We start from the raw sequence: 24,478 nt of genomic DNA, 5'->3' as shown, positions 1-24,478 counted from the left end.
TAATTATGGGCCAGATCTGAAGAAAATTTAATTTTTTGGGCCTACCAATATCATTTTTCTAAGAACGATTTTTTGGGGACCATCCTTTTTTTGGGGACCATTGTTTTATTTTGGGTAAGACATTAGAAGTAAATCTAGGTCACCCGTTTATCTAAATATTTATATTAATACCAAAATTACCCATTTCAATTAAGTTAGTGTAATGATTAGTTGTATCATTAGGTTAACATAATTACTGATTAGTGCAAAGATTAAATCAAAAAAATAATTGAACTAAATAATTGAGACAAGAGGGCTATCTTTTTGCGATATTTTCGGCTAGGAAATATTTTTTGCGACGTTTTCGGTTAGGAAACATTTTTGGAAACGTGAACAAAGGTTCGGTTGGGAAATATTTTTTGCGACGTAACCGAACCATAGTTCGGTTAGGAAATGTTTTTTGCGAAATAACCTAACTAAGGTTCGGTTGGGAAATGCTTTTTGCAACTAACCGAACTACCTTAGTTCGGTTGGGAAATATTTTTTGCAACAAGCCGAACTGTTGTTCAGTTGGGAAATATTTTGCGAAATAACCGAACTAAGGTTCGGTTGGGAAATGTTTTTTTGCAACTAACCGAACTATTAAAGTTCAATTGGGAAATGTTTTTTGCAACTAAACGAATTATTAGGGTTCGGTTGGGAAATGTTTTTTGCGACACAAACAGACTTTTTTTTTTGCAACGTCGCCGAAGATCAGTTTGGTTAGGAATTATTTTTGCGAAATAGCCAAACTGTTCTTCATGTTCATCATTTCCATTAGGTTCGGTTAATTTGACCAATTTTTTTCACAATTCGTAGCCGAACTTCTCTCTGCAACTTCCATTTTCAACTCATTTTGATGGTTAATACTCATTTTTCAATCGAACGAGGAACGTCAAGGAAAGAGAGAAGAAAAAGAGAATATTTTTTTAAAAAACTAAAAAATTTCGATTCCCCATATTTTTGTTTTTGATTTTGATTTTGATTTTGATTAATAGATTCATTTATACTAGAAATATATGATTAGATTTTGGTTAATAGATTCATTTAGATTAGGTATATATGATTAGATTTATATAGTTATTAGATTAATTTTAATTTAAATTAAAGTAAATGGTAAATGTGTATTTACCTAACTTTAGAACATCCCTTATATATAAAGACTGGTTGGTCTAATAAGATCATGGTCCTCCAAAAAAATAGTTCTTCCTAAAATATGGAGTTGGCAGTTTAATGATCCATTTAATGAGACTTGTATATATCGAATCCATATAATAAGGGATTCTAATATTTTTCACTTCTCAGAAAAAATGACGTCAATCATAAGTTTGGGGAATTAGAAACAAAAATGATTGATGCACGGTGCACCGTGCAGTGTGTGCCCCTTGTGAGAGGAGAGTGGGGACCACTCTGGCCCCACTCCCTATATTCTCGATATTGAGAGGGAATGCTGGACTACCGATCCCCTCTCGGGGCACATCAGGATGCAGAAACTCCGTTGGTCTATCACAACTGTATCAGAAATTCAGAAAACATTGGGATGCGTGACAAATGACAACCAATTGCCGATTAGGTGAGCCACCCACATTACTTAACTCCCCCTCTTTCTAGATGGCCTGTTTTACCCAACTCCCCCATAAATGCACTAATACTCTCCTCTTCGTTGTTCTCCAGCTCTTCTCCAGTTCTACCACGCCTACAGCTCATTTTAGCCAAACCATAAGTCAAAATTTATGGCGAATTCAACCCTAAAATCTGTTGCGTTACTTGATCAGATGAAGCTTCATCTTGCTACTGATGCTGGTAAAGATCTCGTTAAAAAGATCGGTCTCGTTTATCAAATCAACATCGCTCCTAAGGTCCTCTTTCTAAACCCTAATACTCTCTTTTCTCTCTTAATTGAAGCCCTAATTCTGTTTTTTTGTAAGCAGAAAATGGGAATTGATGAAGAAAGCTTTGTTGTTGACTTGAAGAAAGGAGAAGTTACTAAAGGTTAGGGTATTTTGTCAATTGGCTTTAATGGATCTGAATTTTGCTCATCAATTGTAATCTCTTATTGATTTATATGCCTATGGTGTGTTTTGGGAAACCTCAGGGCCATGTGAAGGAAAACCAGATGCTGCCTTTTCCTTCCAGGATGATGATTTTCTTAAGGTTGCCACTGGAAAAATGAACCCTCAAATTGCATTTATGAGGTAATTTTTGGCTTGAAAATTGTCGGTTTTGTACGAATATTTGAAATGAAATTAAGAATTTACATTAGGTGTTTATCTTTGCTAATGGATATGCAGGGGGAAAATGAAAGTTAAGGGTAGCTTGAGTGCTGCACAGAAGTTTACTCCTGACATTTTCCCAAAGCCTTCAAAAATGTAAGTGGGGAAAACAAACAATGATAGTTATAATCTTTTGAAGCTGAAAGTTCAAATAAAATTTGTTTTTCGAGATTATCGAAGGTAGATGTCTATGGATGAATCATCGGTTCATTTGTAATGCTTGTTGTAGTAGAACTAGAAAGAAGTCTGTAACAACATTTCTTAGATAATCCAATAATGAAGACCCCCCCCCCCCCCCCCCCCCCCCCCCGCAAGTTCTTGTGTTGTGGTATGTTTCATGATCTTTAATCGATGTTATCTATGTTACTGATCACAAGTTATTGAGGTTATGCAACATGATGAATTTCGGACTAATTAACTTCGAAATTCAATAGACTGGAAAAATGGGGTATTTTCTCTGAAGCTGATGGGATTAACCTTCCCCATGGGAAAAATGGGGTATTAGTCTATGTAATAGCTCAATCCGCTTCAGTTTGTGGAAATTTGGTTAACCTTCCCCATCGCTAAAACAAAAACGTTCTTCTTCTTTTTTTTCCCTTAAACAAAAACGTTCTTCTTTTTTTTTCCCTTTTTTTGTGTGCGTGTGCATGCTCCAAAACTGGTTTTTTTGTTTCAAGTTTTCAGAAAGGGAGACGATGGGGGTTGTTGTGAAATACAAATGTAATGACCTAACAATACGAGTCATATGACCATTCCTCTAAACAACTGGATCTACTTTGTTTTGTGTAATGGCTCCTCCTGATTACTATTACTACTGTACACAGCAACAACAGCGGGTCTCTCAGTCTTACTTGCAAAAACAAGCTTTCACAAAAAACTATATATGCATTGTAGTGGTATCGAGGATTAGTCCCCGGTGAAATCGCCAAATGTGAACACCCAAATATTATTATGTAGGAATTACCAATAGGTACTAATATGGTAGTCTTAGTTAATGGCAGGTCCACCCACTAAAGCCCAGTAACTAGAGGTCCATAGTTTTAGAGAAGAAAAAAATTGGACCCAAAATTTTATTCCCAGGTCCTAGGCACGTGCGAGACTATTGGTGTACATATTTATAATACCCAAATTAACCTTTAGTGCAATAAATATATAAACAAGGGATTGATTATTTTTTTCAGATTTGTTTTTTCTTTTCTCTTTCCTCTCACTGCTGCTACTGGATTTTGATGAAATCCAATTCATTTTCTTCATCCTCTCTCGTTTGTGTATCATGAAAAGTTCTGGTGATGAATATTTTTATAAGGTCTTGATCGATTCACGAATCCAAGATCGATTCTGTTTATATGGAGCTTCTGGTAAGTTGATTTAATCATTAATTAGTTGATGTTTGATTATGTTTTCCGGTCTTCGTGCTTAATTAGATCTGATATTTTATTTTCATTTTGTTAGTCTTTGATTTGTTTTTAGTTTGATTTTGTATATTAATCATCAGTACGTATATGATGTACTGGTGGTTTTTGATGAAAATAGTTCAGATCTAGTTATAAAATCATGTTTTATGTTCATTTCGTTACTAAATCTGATATTTTTAGTTTTGTTTTTGTTGGCTTTTGGTTTAGTTTCAGTTTGCTTTTGTGTATTAACCATCAGTACGTGTATGACGTACTATTTTTCCGTGTTTACTATGCATCTATAGGTTTGGTTTCAGTTTTGGTTGTTTATTAACCATCAGTTCGTATATGACGTACTGTTTTTATGCATCTTGATCGTAATTATTCGATCTTTTTGGGTTAGATTATGATTTTTTTTAGCTTATTTGAACTTTCAATTTGATTATCTTGTTATTTTCGTTTCTTTATTTTCTCAAAATCATGTTGTTTGTTGTTTCACGGGTATTATCCGGCAGTACAGTACTGATGTTGCATACTAATTTGAACTTCTTTTGATTTTGTTTTATTCTTAGTTTTATCACTTGTTGTGGTTTGATCCATAAGTACATATCTTTCATACTAAAATAAGACTCTCGATTATGTTTTTTTGATAGATTCATTACATGCGGTTTGTTTTTTAGTTCATGAATCAGCAGTACATATGTGTCATACTGATACGAACTGCTTTTGATTATGTTTTATTCTTAGTTATATCATTTGTTGTTGTTTCATCCATAGTGTTTTTATTCTTAGTTATATCATTATGTGGAATACTGATACAAACTGTTTTTTTTTTTGGGTTGATCCATTAGTACGTATGTGTAGTACTGAATATGTGCTTTAATTCGTCTATATTCATGGATTCGTCACTTTTTCTTTACATGCAGTTGATTTTTTAGTTCATTTGATTTTGTTTTATTCAAAGTTTTGCCACTGTTTGTCTGTTGGTAGTTTAGTTCGGGTTAGGCGTAGGAATGGATCGTGGTGGCCGTGGCGTATAATGGGATTTCCTGAATTTCTTGATGGTTGCGTCCTTTCTCTGAAGGATCAAACTCCGGTGAAGTTCTTGGGACGATATAATGCAAACATGTAAGTGTTTCGATATTCTTGTTTATGTAATCTTGTTTAGTATGAAGTGTGTTTTAATGGGTGTGCATAATGTATGTACTGCATTCTCATGCATTTTTAGTGTGTTTTGATGAGAGTGTGTAATGCATGTATTGCATTCTCATGCATTTTTAGTGAGTTTGATGGAGTCCATAATGAATGTACTGTATTATTCCCAGATAAGTATTGTAGAAGGTTTTTGCAGCTTCATTTGGTATAATTTTGCAGTGCGTATATGCTGCACTGCTGAAAATTCAGTTTATATACGCTACACTGACGAGAAATCAGTGTATAAATGTTGCACTCTGTAAAAATCACAGTCTACACTTCATAGAACATTACAGTAGCTGCTGGTTTTTTGCTCCATAACTATTATTCTGCACTAAGCATAACCAAGTAATCCGCTTGGAGTTTTTATACATTTTTTGATCATCTCAGTTGGTCACTTAGCAGGGGGCTCAACAAGACGTGCTAGTTGATATGGTTGCATAAAGTCATTTTTACAAGCAGAGATTGGTACACCTTATCAACACAACTACATAAGACTCTTGCTTAAGTTTCTTTTTTCGCATAGAGGAATACCAAAAAAAAAACTAATAAACAGTTTATCTCCTTGCTATACCTTTTTCTCTTAGTATACCAGCACCGTCGTCTATCCGCTGGACAACCCATAACGATTTTAGTTTCAATTTTTAAGTATATTCACTCTATAATTACCCAAGTTGGACTAAGTGAAGTATTGTTCATTATGGGGACATTTATAGGATCCTGTACATATTTTTCTTAACATTAAATCCATGTTATTATGTTTAAAATCCACTGAAAATATGAGTGCATCCAATATGTACTGATAGTTGTGAGACGAAGACTTGCCTTTCTTAGCATTACACATAGGTTTAGATAGAATTAGTTGTGTTTTGTAACGCAATCACTGTCATGGTGTGAAAGGAAGAATTTTGTTTCTTAGTATTATCCATTGGTTATATTATATTTTTGGGTTGGTAATGGAATTGGCTTATTAAGCAGTTTATGTGTCGGTTCGAGAACGATTTTTTTTTTTGGATTATACAGTATGAATTGAGTTTATTCAAGGATGATTTTTGTAGATGTAAAACATGAACTGAGTGTAGGTATACTGTCAATAAATTGGGTGTATAAGTACTGTCAAGAAATAGTTATTTGTTGCCTTCGAAAAAGAAAGGACCGAATAAATTGAGTGCAGATGTACTGTCAAGAAATTGAGTACATCATTTATAGACTGCAAAACATTTTGCAGGATTATTACTCTTCGTTAGTTGGTATGGTTTGCTAAACGCCTACACGTCTTAAGAGTTTTCATTGGTAATGGGTGATAAGTTCCTTAAATACATCTTTTGAATGTCAATTTTTTATGCTTTTCTTAGTTATTTCTCTTGTATTTTTGTATATTACGTTTTTTTTATTTTGCAGGCATTTTGGAGTCATGTTACATGAAAGAAGAGGAGAAGAGGCATAATTCATCATTTTGGCTACGCTAGGTGCTAATGGATTTGAAGCCAAGGCAGTCACACTTATTAATCGGGGTAGCCACCTGCTGTGATAAGGGCCAGTCTTATACGCAGCAACAACAAAGCTAGGTCCTAATACGCTCGACCAGTTCCGCTCATTTCATCTCAGTCTACAACCAAAATACGAAGAGCTGCTGCCAAGAGTTCACCGTTGTCCAACAAAGTCGACCAGCAGCTAGTCACGGTTTTTGTGGTCGTGTTTGAGGAGGAAAGGCGTGATCCAGAAGCTCAGAACAACAAGACAGAGTGAGAGATTAATACCGAGAAACCAGTTGGGAAAGAGTTGTTGTCTGTCACTGATTGGAATGAAGATCAAGGGAGATCAGGACTGGGATCTCGAAGCTGAGAAGGAAATAAAGATTGGGTATTCAATTTTGGAGAGTTTGGTTTGATTTTGAAGTCGTTTTGCTGCCAAGAGAAGGCAGTGAAGAGAAGACAAGTTAATATAAAGGATTCTTAAATGCTACATACGGGCAACTCCAGATAAAGCTTGATTTAGAACTTGAGATAAACATGGAAACATTGGTCGAATATTCAAAGATTGGGTTTGTAAAACTTGGACGAAAAACCAGTTAAGAGAGTGAAGCTTCTTGCCGTTGATTTTGATAGTTAACAGTGCAGAAGATATGTACTCGAATTTATAAGTATATAATCTATGTGTACTCAAATTTGTAAGCAGTGCAGCGGATATGTACTCAATATAATAAGGGTGTAGACACGCACACGTTTGGTAGTAGAGGGTATTATGGTCATTTCAATGTTTTCAATTAATTTTGGACCTCCAGATAAAAAAAATTTCCGGTTGGACCCTACTATAAATAACCTTATGGGGTTAGGACCAAACAAGAAATTTTCCTATTATTATAGGATAACTGGATTTTGTGCCCATGCTATGCCCGGGCAGACCCGAAAATCATCTACCATAATTTTTTTATTTTGAACTATATTTTTGGTTTGGTCTGATGTGACTTCGCCTCGCCCCGTCCCAATGCATGCTTAAGATTTTTGATTTGGTGTGGCTCGGCTTTTCCTCGCCCCGTCTCAATGCACGATTGGCTTGGCTTCGCCTCGCCCTGTCCCGATGTATGCTTAGAATTTTTGATCTGATAAGTCCGGATATATGCTTAATATTTTAACCATATTTTTAATTTGGTGTGGCTCAGCTTCACCTCGCCTCGTCCAAATGCATGCTTAAGATTTTTGATTTGGTGTGGCTCGGTTTCGCCTTGCCCGGTCCAACTCCAAATGCATGCTTGGATGCTTGGCTCGGCTTCGCCTCGCCCCGACGTATGCTTAGAATTTTTGATTTGATAAGTGGCACGTTGCTTTCTATCACATCGTCTTAAACGAATCATTTGTAATTGATGCCTTTTCTCTCTTTCAGGCAAGTCACCAGAATCATCGGTTTGGAAGTCCTCTGGTTCTCAACCCAAGGAAGTTAACAGAATTTTTTAAGTTATTGGCAAGTGCATTTGATTGCATATTGCAAAAAGAGAATTAAGACTTTCTGTTTTATGTCATTTCAAGTACTTTGATTTTAAAAACCAAGTAAAGAATAAGATTGTGTATGGATTTGTTGAAAATGTATTGAAATAGCTTCAGTTTAATACATTTTGATTTAACTACAGGCTGTGTTTATTTGTCTGCGTAGATAAGGTTAAGGTTAGGGATTGTTTGTCTGCGCCTGCTGGTATATGGTGCATGTATATATTTAGCATAATAGCAATCATCAGGCCGTCTCAGTTCAGGGAGCCAAGTATAGCTTAATTAAGTTTACTTGCCAACAGACGCGGTTAAGAAAAAATTTCACTTTTTAGCACTTGTAGCAGCATTTGTCTTCATTATCACCATTCTTTCTAGTCTCTGCGGCACCGTTATTTTGTAATCCCTTTGCTGCTAAGTCCGCCAATGCTATTATTTCTTCCATATTTTTCATCTCCATCCATATTAGCACTTTCATTGGTTGGTAATACCTGCAGCCAAATTTAATCTGTTAGTTTTTTTTCTTCCTTATATCTGATTAAAACTATAATTTGTGTTTGAATTTTGTTACCTGCTGCATATTGCGGAGTTCGTATTTAGCTTACAGATCATAATTTATCGGATATAGTTTCCTGACTGAAACATTACTGTAGCCAAAAGATTTCTCACTGAGGTGCACTTCGAATATGAATGACCTCCCCAGTGTATCCAATATTTCGGGAACATACTCTGCCATATTTTCCTGCTTTTGCAATGCAACTGTTAGATTAATTTAGTATATGCGATCTACTTAGAACCTAAGAGAGAATGTATTTCATACCTTTATGTCAATGCTGCTGATTTCCATGAGTTTTGCTACTCTTACATTATCAAGGAGTGGTTCTGCAGCTGGTCCCGAAACTATTATTACAACTGCTGTGGTATTGTCTGTCACTGTGAGCTGCAATTTATATCGTGGAACTGGATTTCTCACTCTTCTCTCACAACTTCTGCACCATGAAATTCCATATTTCATGAGGTATGCCTTGGTACATCTTGCGAGTTAGTTGCAATGGAATTGCTAGGCGTTGTTAGGTAATAACGTTGATCCTTTTAAACACCTTGGTAACTTGAATAAAGCACATAAGCTTAGGCTAAAATTTAACTTACATATAAAAGTTAGATCCAAACATTTCACTCATGACGGCAAGCCTCATGGTTTCCATACACTCGTAGCCCATTTCCCATCAATAGCTTACATTTTGGCCATGTTTGGGAACTTTGACAACATAAAACTTAGCTAGGGAAGAATTTTCTCTAACTCGACTAGAGTTATCATAAGATGTATTAGTAAAGATGTTGTTTGTCCTTCTATTGTATCCATCACAGGTTTATTATATATTATGTTTGTCTCACCATACTCTAACCCCATATTTTTACAAAATAGTCCTATATTAAGGAAAAAATTATATGGAGGAAAATATGAAAATATAAAAATTAATCAAAAATTAATAAAAGAAAAATGAAAAATTAAAATAACTACCTATATAACCGCCTAACCTAGGTAAGGATATTGGTATCCTAGCTATTTTGGAGAATACCATAACCTTACTTTTTTGGGTTCCTAAAATCAAGGAAGATTTAGTAGTTCATGTTCAAGATTAGGATTGCAGTGAGACAAACATATTTTTATTGTATTTTCTTGATAACCCAACCTAGGATAGGAATTTCCAAGGGACCAAACACGACCTTTACATTCACTTGACTGCCTAAATCCAGCACTGCTACAACTCCATATTATTAATAGATGAAGTGGTACCAATCTCAAATCTGAAAAATGAATAAAAACAAAGATTTTTAGATAAACACACTCCACGAATCGTTAGTCCCAACAGGTCGTCATTGAAATTGCTTATAAGACTAAATATCAGTAACATTCAAAGGACCATGCTATACACGCATGACCATTCTCATCGTTAATTGTATTTATCTATCTCGTCACCCGTCCACGTCAATGCAAACGTCAAATTGTATGCCCTAATTAATTCTCTAAATTCTGAATATCTCATTCCAGATTGTGTTTCCAGGAGTTCTTTCAAGAAATCCAGTGCGTCCTTAAGAAAAGGCAACGTAACAGCCCCTACAACACATAATAGTAGAAAATGGTTGCCAAGAAATCTCATTAGCTAAGAAATCTGATTGCTTACACCATCTACTAAATAGTAAGGAATTTGTTCTAAAACGTGATTTAATGGCAATAAATCCTTTAAAAGACATATAAACATACAACTGGTCTGTCTTAACATGCCACTGAAAAGCAGTCCCAAATATTCGTGGTGCTTTTCTAGTTTTTGTAGTGCATCTCATTAAGCATCCAATGTGCAGTATTATAATGGTGTCAGAACATATGTAATCAGTGTAAACGACATGGTTATTAGAAATTTCATGTAATAATATGTCAGAGTCCCTTAAAGTAAGCATGTTTACCATGTGAAAAATTCCACTGCAATCTCATTTTATCTTCTTAACTCAGGCAGCATCAGCTTCTTCTTCTTCTTCTTCATGCCATCAATACCACCCTGAACCATTGAAAACAACCTCTGCCGTTGACTGCAACTGCAACAGAAAATGCACTCTCTGTACCATCATCTTCTTGTTGTTCTGAAGCCTTCAGTTCAACCCACTGCAAGAACAAACATTGTAATACTTCCACCAGTTTCTTCTCACCTATCCTAACATTCATCTAAGCTCATTTAGCTTCAATCATTCTTCCCTGTTTCAATTAGTTCAGATGCTTACCTCCACTGCATCGACATATTTGTGTTTCATATGAGCAGTACGGTGGTGGAGCTAAGCAAAACGTCTCCACAAATATAATAGCACCACTCAACCAATCAAAAAAAATATTAATGTCTCTCCTAACGTTGATTATAAAGTTTCCACATGAATTGGCATCAAAGCCTCTTGTGACTCACTTCCAAGCCCTCGAAAGCAGCATCGACATCATCCAAGTTTGTAAAAGCTTTCCCCTCAAACACAGGGGGCTTGAGACGTTTCTTGAACCACATATCCTCCGGAATCTCATGGACTGTGATTTGCTGCAATGACCAATGAGTATTAGTTCCTAAAACCCACAAAACATGTACAAATCCGAAAAGAAACTTGGTTAGACCAAGGTACATTCATCCAGCAAAGATAGTCACCAACAAAGCAACATAAATCAGAACACCTAGATGAGATACACACATTTAGCAGATGATAATCACCAAGACAGCAACATAAATCGGAACTACGATAACACTACCACTATCAAACCAAATTAACTCGAATAAAGAAATTGTCGTGTTTGCAGGTAAATATCAAATATTATGTATGAGAAAAAAAAAACCTAACAGTACCTTGGTCGTCAGAGATTAGACCATGTTTTCATGGATTTTTCTGTCGGATTATGTATATACACAAAACCCGATTATAACATGGTGTGGGTCTCTGCAACAAACCAAGAAAAATAAAAGTTAATTAGATTAGACAGCGAAAGAAAAATAAGAGTTAATTAGATTAGACAGCGAAAGCTTTTTTTTTTTTTTTGTTAGGGCTCCGAAAAAGAGAAAAGCAAGAGAAGGATATTACGGATTTTAGACTGTAATATTGGGTTTAGGTTAGGGCTGCACAAACCCGACTCAACCCACCGACCCAACCCACACCCGCCTGAAATTACCCACACCCGACCCAACCCATCTAGGAGCGGGTCGACTATGGGTCACAACATCAAAACCCATAGTATTGTGGGTCGATTATGGGTCAAAGCTTCCCTCACCCGACCCAATCCACCCACCCACCTAAATATTTCTTAGTTAATATCAACCCTTAGATTACCTATCCTAGATGAATCACAACCGTTGAAGTAGTGATATATAATGCCTAAACCTAAATCGCTAACTTCACTTCAGTCTTCACTTCTTCAATCACTTCCTTGAATAGTCTTTTATCTTTTGAGCTTCGAACAATTGAACTCATTTCTTGTAATTTGTATGCACTTTGCAACTTTGCACCAACTTCTTACTTCTCTGGATTATAATTATCATTTGTTTACACTTGACTTGGGGTCAGTTCTTTAATTGTCATCTGTAAGAGTCTTAGGTTAGTCTGTAACTTTTTTTTTTTGATGCAATGTAACTGTAATGTGTATTTTATGGTTGGTAACCCACCACCCACCCGACCCGACCCGACCCATTGTAATGTGGGTCGGGTGAAAACCGACCCATTGTTATGTTGGGTTGGTTGTGAGTGACAACTTCTGCTACCCACCATCAGTGGGTTGGGTGGTGGGTGAGGCCAAACCCGACCCAAACCGACCCATGTGCAGCCCTAGTTTAGGTTATATTGGGTTTAGGTTAGTTTGATGATGAAGATCCATGGTTTATTGTAGAAGAAACGTAGAGGGAAGGTTTAGGATGAACGAATATCAATATAGGTTTAAGATTGAAAGATTACTGGATTTCTGTAAGGATGATCGTTACCTCACCGATTGAAAGATGTTATGTGATTTAGGTTATGATGATTTGTTTTGCAGAGAAGAAAACCTAGGTTTTTTCCTAGCGTTTTTTTTTTCTTTTTGGTTTCAGGATGATAAATATAAAAATTATTTAACAAAGGATCGCCTTGTTTTTTTCTTTTTTTTTTTTTTTTGAGGAAAAGTGAAACGGAACAATTCTATGAGTGGGTGAGGGTCAATGTTCAACGTGGAGCCTTATGAGCTTAGGATTTTAAAGGAGTTAGATATGGAGACTAATCCCAAAAGGAGTTAGGATTTTTATACAGGTAGCAGTAGCAATGTGGCACCACATCCCGACTAGAATTATCCTGTTCACTCCCAAGAATTTACACACTTCATGGAGTTTGATATAAAGAGAGAGGATCTCTCAACACTCTTATACACTATTATCCATGGTTTGAGCCATTTTCCTCCTAAAATTTAAATGACAGTGAATTTAAAGTTAATGTTTTGATAATACGTTTCTCTTATTAGACTCTATGTTCCTACCAAAAATGAACATGATCCTTAATACTATATCCTACCATCTACCGATTTTAATTTCAATTGTTATTGTTTAATAGTTGATTTACAAAGTGAGTAGATGGTGGTGTTAGACGTATCGGATTGCACTCATTTTTGGTAGGAATATAGAATCTTATAACATGAATGTATCATCAAAATATTAGGTTTAAATTCATTGTCGTTCGAGTTTTAGGGGGAAATGGTTCAAATCATACATGATAGTGGACATATAAGAGTGTCCATGGATCCTCCCTCCATGATAAAATAGAGATCACATGTACTTCAAGAACATCAAGATCAAATATCGAAATTAAAAGGTACTAACAAAGAGTATTGGAAAGAGAAGTAATGAACTACAAACAAGAGTACCAAGCAATCCGAAGATTGAAAGAATGGTTTTGGGATTATAATCCAACCATTTTGGTAGGGTTTTTTCTTCTTGGAAAAGAGATCTTCTCATAAAAATATGAGAATAATATGCCCAAAGTCTTGAATCTTGATCACCACACTTGAACTTCCATTCAAAATCTCCATTGCAATCACAAAGAAACGCCATGCGAGCGCATAGAGAGTCTCCATAAAGGAGAAGACATAAACAAAGGGGGGGAAAACCCACAAGAACACCATAAAAATCTCCTAAAATAATGGAAATTGCAATAAAAACTTAAACAAATCTAATATAAACTACTAGCTATTTAAGAAAACAAAAAAGGGGAAGAAACCTGCTCAGATCTAGCCAACAATGGACTATATCTGAGCAGTAAGCTGTAATTTTGGTGACGTTTTTTTTTTTAGGTTTGAGAAGGAGCTAGAGAGGAGATGAATTTTGTTGGCACTTTCTAAAGAATGTTTTAGCGAAATCCCATTCTAGAATTCGAAGAATGAAACTGCGATAAAGTAAGATGTCAATAACTATTTAATTAACATTAATCAAAATATAAATACCATTAACTCGACGTAGTGTCAATAAAATTGGACTCAATCTGAGACACTAGACAATAAGATTTAGTAAATTGGAAGAGAGTAGGGATGTGAAAATGGAAGATAATAAGATTGGTGAAGAAAAGCCAATATTTATTTATTTTTATTTTGAGAAGAAAGATATTTTATTAAAGAGTAGGTTGATTACAGTTTGTCCTTCCCAGATATCTAATAAGAAATCAGACCATTCATACTGACTAATATTTCTAGCATATTTTGCTAGAATATCTGTAACTCCAATTTTCCTCTCTTTTAACAAAGGTATAAGACCAGTTCTCAAAGTTTTGCAAATGAAAAAGACGTTCTTAGATTGTAATGTTGTCCAAGTGAAAGCTCTTAGAGAACCATTTATTGCTGCAATGACATTTGAATTATCACCCTATGAATGAATAACAATTGTTCCCTTGTCTTTGGCCAGGCCATTTGGTAGATCCAAGGGCGGTTACAGCGTCAGCTTGCTCCTCATCTACTGCTCTAGCCATTTTTTATTTGACTTCATGAAAGTTACATGCAACATATGCAATATTAACTAATTCCAATCAGTAAAGATTGTTTAATAAATGAACCATCAAAATTGACTTTGACAACATGAGCTAAAGGAGGTTTCCATGTTTTTGGTTTCACTATAAAATTGTTGTTTTGTTGTAAGTACATAACTACTTCACATTCATCAAAAAATTTGTTAACGTACTGCACGAATTCATTAGGATAAAACCTTGTATGCTCAAAAACCATAGAGTATCTTTGTTTTCAGATACATTAAAGCACATACCCTGCAAATCTTATCAGCTTATGCACATTAAGATCAGAAAACTGGTGCATTTCTAATATCAACAGTTAATGAACTATCTAAAGCAAACCAAATTCTTTGTGTCACATAGCAGTCTATAAATAGGTGTTGCATACTTTCATCAAACTAAATACACGAAGTACAAGATTTTCCGGTATTCTGAACATATCTAGAAATCTTGTCTCTCATAGGTAAATATTGATTTCAGACACTTCCAAAAGAAATGTATTATGTCTGGTGGAAGTTGAAGCCTCAAAAGTTTGTTCCAAGGAAAACTATCATTAGAATTGTTACTTTGTAGAGAGACATTCCAAAGAACCTTGTAACCAGATTTAACCGAGAATAAACCATTCTTAGATCATGTCCATCTAATCTAATCATTCCCAATCATACGAATCCTAATTCTACATATTTTTTAACAATGTCATTTGGAAATAAAACATTGCATTTGCAAATTCCAGTTTTTAATTTCACTATTAATAAGTTGAGAGACATTCTTGATGTTGCTGGAAACATAGTTATCAGGAAGGTAACCCTCATAAGTGGGAGCTCAGATTTCTTTCCAAATCTGGATATTCTCACCATTAGTTATTTCTCAACAATATTTTTTTTTTTAATAATCTTCATATCTTGGCATATACCTCTCCATATCCGTGAGCCATTGCTACTTACTTCATCTGAAATAGGACTGCTACCATGAAAATATTTATGCTTAAGAATTTGAACCCGTAGGGAATTTGGATTCTGTAATATTCTCCAAGAAAGTTTAGTGAACAAAGCATCATTAAAAGCAACAGTTTCCCTAATGTTTAGACCGCAGTTACATTTAGGAATCGTAATGCAATCTCCAATTTATGAATACAAACATATGATATTACTCTCTTTTTTCCCACCAGAATCTCCATCGTAATAGTTTTTTAGGCATATTGAAGACTGGCATTTGGTGAGTATCTAGAGATCCTAAGATAGTCTAAGTTAGAACAGTTCTAGTTGATTGATTGTGATTTTTTGACTTCCAGATTGCTAATTCTCTATTAAACTTATCTAACATTATTATAGCATATTGCTCGGTTGAACCCACCAAGCATTGATATGTCAAGTTTGATTGTCACATGCAGTTCTAGAACTCGAAGTCAGTTGATTCGATTACTTGAGTCAATTTCGTTAGGTTAGACTAGGAATATAGAAATGTTGGGACTTTCTCTTGTTACTCACGAAGAACCTGAAGGCGTATAGGCATCAACATAGACATCATCCTTTAGTTCGAGGTTAGTAACAAGAGATTTGACTTGTCTTATTTCTATCTTATCTTCTTTCAAGTCTATATTCATTGAAAACATAACATACGAAGTAAACTTTGTTCATAATTATACTATGATCAAAGTATCAAGGAATGATATACTAGATGTTTTATAAAACTTGAATATATGGAGTTACGAAGTATAGTTAACTATGGACTTCGTATCCAACACTAACTAATTAGAAATTAGTTATTATTTAGTGTATTGAGTTTCTGGTTGAACTCAAACCTCGGGACTATGTGATGTATTATGGATGTCCCATATCGATATTGAAGCACCATTTATAGTTCATCCTAGAATTACTTTGAATATGCCAAGTATGCTCTTGGTGCTAGTATAAATTAGAAGAGATAAGGCTAAAGGGAAAAGTTTTGGTTTTTAGAATATTGTGTGAGGATGAGAGGTTCTCTTCTTTCAAACCTAATTGTTATCTCTAGGGGGAATTAGATCATCTAATTCTAGAGTATCAACTAGATGCCTCTCATAGTCTTATAGTTTCCAATTTAATTGGGTAGAAATTATAAGTTATTTGAGAAGAATCTCCATTTTTAGGTTCTTCCTTTATTCAAAGGGTAGAAGAAACTAAATTTGTTGATTATTTATCCTTTTCAAGTTATCAATTTCAAAATATTTTCATTGTAAGCTATTGATTCTCATCATTTGGTATCAAGAGCTTTGGTTGGATTCTCAAGGGAAAGTGGTGGTGGTGAAGATACTTGTTTTTGAGGTGATTACTACTAATCTCTTTATCAAGTATTTTGAGTTGATTATTATGTTCTTTGATAGTTTTTTCAAATTGAGTTTTTCAATCTTATGTTGATTTCACTATGGGCTCAAAAGGAATAGTTAATTTGGATATGATTCATTCAAAAGATGTGTTTATGAAAATTGTGCATGAAGTGTTTGATGATATGTATCAAAGAGTAGGAGAAATTTGTGAAGAATATTATTGGAAACTTCAAAGACTCCATAACCAAGAGAGAAATTTCCCTAATGATTATGATGATGTGATGGAACTAAAGAGATCAATTTTCTTTGATGGGTATGAGCATCTACAAGTTACCCATAAGGTGTTTGATGAAATGCCACCATCAAGATTGTATTTCTCTTTAAACTATATAGAAGGTGAAGTTGCTCATAAGGTATTTGATGAAATGTCTCCACCAAAATATGATAGTTATTTGAGTCATGAGAAAAATGAAATAGTGGGTGTTCTTCCAATCTATCAAGATGGAATGAATGTGGATCAAATATTTGATTATTTTACTATCATGGAGCAAGTGCTATCATGTAAGAATCAAGAGAAAGAAGAATACAATCCTTTGTTCAATTTTTGATGAGGTATTTAATGGTAGTGAAGTAAAAGATTTTGGTGTACCAAGGTATGATATTGAATTGGAAAATGCTATGTTAGAAGCATCTCGAGAACAATTTCAAGTATGTGAACCGACTACCGGAAGCAAGCCTTTATTCAAAATACAACAAAATGTGGAATCAATATATGTTGGTCCAATTTGGGCTTTCATTAAGTTTCATGATTTTAGTCATCGTGTAAGGTTCGAAGGAATACTTGGTGTGTCATTAATACTTGGGGATGCTCTCTACTATGACCACAAAGTGCTAAATTTGGTGAGTAATTACAATGGAAGGTGTAGAGGTAGAATTTACTTCAAACAAGGAAGAAGTTTAAGCACTAATGGAGAATATGCTTTGAAGAATTCGTGGACGAATTTTTCAAACAAGGGGAGGATGATGTATTTACAAAACAAATACTTGGTGTGTCATTACTAATTGGGGATACTCTCTACTATAACCACAAAGTGCTACATTTGGTGAGTAATTATAATGGAAGGTGTAGAGGTAGAATTGTCTTCAAGCAAGGAAGAAGTTCAAGCTCAAATGGAAAATACGCTTTGAAGAATACGAGGACGAATTTGTTTAAAGAAGGGGAGGATGATGTATTGTGGATGTCCCATATCGATATTGAAGCACCATTTATAGTCCATCCTAAAATTACTTTGAATATGCCAAGTATGCCCTTGGTGCTAGTATAAATTAGAAGAGATAAGGCTAAAGGGAAAAGTTTTGGTTTTTAGAATATGTGTGAGGATGAGAGGTTCTCTTCTTTCAAACCTAATTGTTATCTCTAAGGGGAATTGGATCATCTAATTCTAGAGTATCAACTAGATGCCTCTCATAGTCTTTTAATTTCCAATTTAATTGGGTAGAGATTATAAGTTATTTGAGAAGAATCTCCATTTTTAGGTTCTTCCTTTATTCAAAGGGTAGAAGAAACTAAATTTGTTGATTATTTATCCTTTTCAAGTTATCAATTTCAAATTGTTTTCATTGTAAGCTATTGCTTCTCATCACTATGTACGAAAGCAATTTCATAACATAGTTTAAGGAAATATAATTGCAAAAAAATTTCATAATTGAAAGTTGAATTCAGGACTGATCCTAAGTTTAGGGTCGATCCTTGGTAAAGACTGATCTCAAGACCGTCCTTGAAAAGTTTAATCCTATTTTACATTTATGATATGTTTGTTATCTTCGAGTTTTTGCAAACATTGAGATATACACGGATTGAACTTGGGATGCTCATAAGATATCGACATAGTGATTTGGCCATGTGCTAAACTCTAATATCTTAATGCAGAGGCGGAGGCGGAGCCAACCCAGTGCAAGGGTGTGCACTTGCACCCCCTGACCAGCTGGCTCCAAAGCCTATTTTAGGCCCAATTGAATACATAAGGCTATGTACAAGCCTAATTTTTCTATTTTGCACCCTCTAAAAAAACAACAACCCCAAAACAGATTTTTGCACCCCCAACCTACATATTTTATCCCCCCTGTCTTAATGGTCAAGTATTTTCCTTTGACACTCAAGGCAAGATCCTGAAACCTATTTCAATATCTTTACAAGATATCGAAAAACATATGCTTACCATATCCTAGAGGTTCGCATATCTCTATTTACTATATTAGTACCACGTATATGAAAGTATGCTAGCTAATATTAGATGTCGACTATGAGTGGCATCGGTTTACTAGTTAGAGTGCATTTGGTATTTGTCAAACTCAGAAAGAATAGTATTTTCATATCTTTGATAATTTTGGAATTGATTATACCTTGTTTTTCCAAACAAATTTTGGTCATAACTGTTTGTACCATGAGTAAAATTTCCATATATTGGGCTAGATTGTTATTTGGACCATCATTTGTCTGTCATCCAAGTATGCCATTGATAAGAGCCTAATTTAAATCGTTTGAGTATCAATTTCGTATACTTTTTTTTAACTATTTTCTCTTGTATTTTTTGTGTATTACGCTTTGTTTTGCTTTTATAGGTATTATGGAGTCATGTAACATAAAAGAATAGAAATAAGAGCTTAATTGGTTGCATGGAGACATTGGAATTGACTGACTCGAAATTGAGAAGGATTGAAGGGTCTTTTTCGTTGCAAACATGAATTTCTGGAGCACCTACAATTCATTGCCCAGGGCTGCCAGTGTGTTACAGTGAAGAATTACTAAGCAGACCACACTTTATGCTGAGGGCCACCCGATTCTCTTGTATACAGTGAAGTAGATCAAATATTTACATCCATTTCAACTCAGTTCAGAACCAAGAAGGCAAGAACCAATAGCTACCAACCAAGAGTTCACTGTCGGCTAAGCTAGGTCTCAGTCACTGTAAACAAAGAAGTGTTAGGCAATAGAGACATACAGGGAGTTGGCTCGAGTTGAGACTCACTTTGGCAAGTTTTGGGTTCACTTGATACCGGAAAGATACAGTTCTGCCAATGAAGATGTTTATTGATGGATGAGATATTGAAGCTGTTTTCGAAGATTTAGAAGAGGAATTTGAAGCCGAAAACATCACGGAGCAGTAATGAGTTGTCAGAGATGTTCGAGTTGAGTTTAAACCCGAAAATACACAAAAGAAACCCAATCTGTTGCCATTATCTTTATGAATGTGTGGTGAAAGTTCAGATATGTTTTTGAGTTTTGAAATGATTATGAATGTTGGGTATGTCTCTATTTCGTATGGATTCTCTTAAATGTAGCCCATGCTTTTATTAACTATAGCCCAAAAAATTTAAGTTAAAACAAAAAATCAAAGTTACCAAACGAGTCTTAATTAACTAATACTCCTACTTCTTCCCTAAAATTAAAATATGAACCCTATTTTTTTTTATCAAAACTAAATTATATTTCAATTTCTTTCTAATCGTTCTCTCATTATTCTTACAAATCATCCTATTATAAACCTAAATTTTTTATTTTTCCTCAAAAAAAAAGAAGAAGCAAACTTGACATTTTCTATAAAACGATGTTATTTTTCCAAACCATGATTATCTATTGAGGTTATATATTCTAACTATTCCTTTAAAATTTCTCCACCACAATATCATCAATCGAAAACGAAATGAAATCAACTAGGGTTTTGATTCTTTTCATAAAAATCAATTTTCTAAAACTCCATAAGCATTATTATTCTATAAAAAAATTCTAAAATGATTTTCTTTTTTCTCAATCATGATTACATAAAACTGGGTATTTTAAATCATCAATTATATATGCCACAGATATTACATAAATCTAATTATGAAAATTACATGATTAACTTTATTTTATTTTATTGATTTAGGGATTTGATAATTCATTTTGGGCTATATATATAAATTATGTGAAATTTTATGGGTTATGTAATAATCACAAGAACCCGTTTGGTTGAATTAATGACTTATTTTATGTGGGTTATAGTTAATAAAAGCATGGGCTATATTTAAGAGAAGCCTTTCGTATTCGCAGGGAAGGAGTTGATGTGTGACCTCCATTATACAGCCAATGCCTAGCCATCATTATTTTGCAGAAAGCACAAAAGGTGTTCATAGAAATGCCTGACCGACTAGCCTTTCAGAACACGTTCAGTTTAGCTGAACCAGTTATGCTGCCAAGTTTTGTGACTGAACCAGTGCCTATGCCAAGGCCTACCACGGCTAACTATGAATAATTATGGTATGAAATCGGAGTTGAATGAGAACCAGATGGTTGGGTTCGAATACTTGAAGATTAGAAGAAGTTTCTTGCCGAAAAGATAGCAAAGAAAGCCGTTGTTGTGGCTGATTTTTAGTTGAATAAATGGCTGAGATATGAGAGTGTTCTTGGGAAATAATGCAAGATATTTAAGAAGATGAAAATCTATAAAGGATTAATCTCTATCACCACCACAGTTTGCATACCATTCCATTACCACGTGCATCTTCACCAGCATATCTTCATTCGCATCTCATATATCCACTTGCATATCCATCACCACCAGTCTTTTGCATCCACTGCATACCACCAGCACGCCACCATCGCCAGTTCTGAGCTTCATCAAACTGCCAGGATTCACAACCAACAGCAGCAACACAACAACTCCACCATTCAACTCCCAGTCAGCTTCAGTCGCAAGACAATAACAATCAGTCCATACACTCCACCACATGCTTCTGTTTGGTTTGCTTGTTCAGTTTTATATTTTGTTTCATCATGAACTCCAGTAGCTAAGCATATTTGATTAGGGACAGTTTCAACGTCCGGAATATGAACTCGAATTGATATTTAAAAAGCCTGTTTTCTTGCAATTGTCCTATTATTGCTCATTCTCTACTGTGCCAATATTGTTTATGAATTATTCTTTAATTGTTTAAGTTGTGAATTGAATGATTAATTGATAGTTCTAACGCTAATTTGGGAATTCTTCGACCCGTAATTGTCTAGAAAACCTAAATACAAGTAGCACTATATGAGTACTGATGATAGGAATTTGTTAAGTACTCGTATGTAGAAATTGACATTATTAGGTAATTCAAGCTTTTGAATTCATCACTAGGAGAAACCTTATCTCATAAAACTTAAAGCACTTGTTTAAGTCACACCTAAAGAGCGTACTTCTAGGAAACTTGATAAGTAGAACCCGGTAGTCGAGCGCTTCCGTGTACGGTGAATTTAGGAGATAATAACGGAATAGTTGAGCGTACTAATTATTCTAGGGTTGTTAGTAACAATATACTTTGCAGAAACTAGCTATATTAATAAGATTCATGTTTTGTGACTGAGAAAGAATCCTTCTCATCCTCATATTTGCATTAATATTTGCGTCTATAGTCTTGCGTTATTCACATTCAGGAATTTATAATAACCTCCCTTTGGATGAACCTGCTTACCAGTAAGGAATATATTATTTGCGAGTTGACACCTCGTCAGCCATCCTGCCAGTCTACTACCATTTTTCCATCCATGTTACCAACTAGCCTTCCATTCAGACTACCATCCTAGTCTGCCGACAAGTCCAACCATCCAAAGCTCGACAGCTGCAGTCAATAATGAAAAGTTAATGCATGTTGGTCATAGTCAACTCCCTGGTCAAATTCATTAGCCTATGATAGTTTGGCCCTTCTCCACTAATCCAATGCCCGAATATGCGAGGAAGGTTCTAGAAGTTTTTGGATTGCTTGTTAACCAAGTTGTTGCGGAGAAAATTCTGGAATATTCCAGATATCTTGTTGGCTAAGTTACTTGCATATGATGTTTATCTCGAAATTAGGTTTTAACCCACAAACTTAATTGTATAAATAGAGTGGATCTGAACCCTAAATACACGCATGTATATGTACAAAAATGCATAGAGAAATATGCCATGAAACCCTAGAAGGGAACAGAAAAACCAATGTAATGTTTATATCGATAAATCATCTCTCTCTACATGGATTCTTCCGTGTAGGCATAACTCGCCGAACCACGTTAAATCCTTGTCTTTGTTATTTATTTTTAATTTGTGTCCTTAACTTATTCCATATCATCATCACGAAATGAATATTTTTTTGTGCCGAAAGTTATGTTGGGTACAAACAATAACAATAAAAATAGTGGAGCTTGTATTCTTGCAAACTCATCTCTTGAACACACTACTTAATTGGGCATTGACTATTGAAGATCTAGTGATTCAAGATATATAAATAGAACTGTTGATCATCTAATATTAATAAACTATATCATTTGTATGATCGATCAATTGTAGAATCAAGTTTTTTGTGCAGCGGTTACTTCGAAGATTGAAGATTGAAGACTTTTCTTTTTATGGTTTCTGAACTTTGTGATTCTTATTACAGACTTTGACTTGTTGTAAAGATCGAACGAACTATATAGTCGTTTCTCCTCATAGAGTCACTTGGATAGATCTTGTTCACTGAGATAAATTATTTCGATAGTCATTGTCTTGGTTTGATCTTTAATTAAAGGAGTTTATATTGGTTAAATGGAAGATCCATTACTCTACTTTATCTATGATCAAAATATTTATTTGGGAGATCAATAATTGAGTTGGTTACTGAAATAGATCTAGTCATTTTTGTTTCAATTTACGATCTAAAGGAGTTTTGACTGGAAGTATTCATAACAGGTGAAGCCACTCAAGATAGTGGACTATGTCTTGGGATTCAGATGCTTGACCATATTGGTTGTAGGCGCAGAGATACTGAAGGAAATGATTAAGTAGAGATTACTTGGTCTTAACTATACGAAGTTGCGGTAGTCAACTTGTATAACGACTTAATTATGAGAATATTCAAAACTGGACTAGGTCCCACGATTTTCTACCAGGAAATTTCTTCGTTAACAAAATCTTGTGTGTTGTGCTATTGAAAAGGAACCAAGTACACCACCAAATTTTTTTATTTGGAAACATGTATGGAAAAAACCTAATACAATTACAAGTAGGTCAAAGTAGAAACTTGAAAAAGATTGTATATATAGAGTTTTTCTCTTTCTACTTCATAATCAATATGTAGACCAAAGGTCCATGTACCTGGTTGTGTAGAAGAGTTCTTGGATGATCTCAAAAATTAATATCCACGATTAATCTAGTCGTATACGAATTCTAATAAGTATCAAACATGCAATCTATCTTTCAAGATATGAATACAACAAGACAAGTATTGTTTTTGATCTCAAATAATAAGGACTTAAACTATCTAAATTGATATTTCTTGTGTTGTTTCTATTATTACGATAATCAATATAGTACGGAAAGAAAAAAAAAAATACAAGACACCAAAAGTTTTGTTAACGAGAAAATCTGCACCTGCACAATAATCTGGGACCTCGTCCAGCTTCAAAACTACACTGTATTAAACCATTACAGACACTATCCTACTATCAAACTTCGGACTGGAATATAGTTGAGACTGAATTAACCCTCCAAGCAATTCATCTGCAATCATTTTACTTACATCTCTTGAACCTCGCAAGATTCTACGCACTTGATTCCCTTAGCTGACGTCCTTTACATCTTAAGAGTTACTTCAACCTCACTGAAGAATTTTGATAGATATATGCCTCTAAAAGATAAGCATATTTTATTTTCCTTTTGATACGTTTCAGACTAGGTTTGGAAATCTGTTTGCAGTAGACAAAGTCCAGCAAACCTGACGAGTCCAGAACGCTTACACTCAGTT

At 34.7% G+C, this 24,478-nt stretch overlaps 1 protein-coding gene and 1 long non-coding RNA gene across 2 annotated transcripts; one reads left to right on the top strand and one right to left on the bottom strand.

Annotated features, from left to right (window-relative positions):
- Nucleotides 1-1,649: 1,649 nt before the first annotated feature.
- LOC113361485 (non-specific lipid-transfer protein-like 1) lies at nucleotides 1,650-2,593 on the top strand. Its single transcript, XM_026604722.1, has 4 exons — nucleotides 1,650-1,877; nucleotides 1,950-2,010; nucleotides 2,114-2,213; nucleotides 2,310-2,593. Exons 1-4 carry the CDS (start codon nucleotides 1,752-1,754, stop codon nucleotides 2,389-2,391), a joined length of 369 nt encoding a protein of 122 aa, XP_026460507.1. The 5' UTR covers nucleotides 1,650-1,751; the 3' UTR covers nucleotides 2,392-2,593.
- Nucleotides 2,594-9,814: 7,221 nt separating this feature from the next.
- Nucleotides 9,815-11,330, bottom strand: LOC113361484. Its single transcript, XR_003365142.1, has 3 exons — nucleotides 11,238-11,330; nucleotides 10,327-10,937; nucleotides 9,815-9,979 (listed from the first exon to the last, which is right to left on the bottom strand). It is a non-coding gene; the product is annotated as an uncharacterized LOC113361484 (long non-coding RNA).
- Between the last annotated feature and the right edge of the window lie 13,148 nt (nucleotides 11,331-24,478).

The sequence above is a fragment of the Papaver somniferum genome, chromosome 3 (assembly GCF_003573695.1).
Source record: "Papaver somniferum cultivar HN1 chromosome 3, ASM357369v1, whole genome shotgun sequence".
Classification (NCBI taxonomy): domain Eukaryota; kingdom Viridiplantae; phylum Streptophyta; class Magnoliopsida; order Ranunculales; family Papaveraceae; genus Papaver; species Papaver somniferum.
This window is presented reverse-complemented; position numbering and strand designations above follow the sequence as displayed.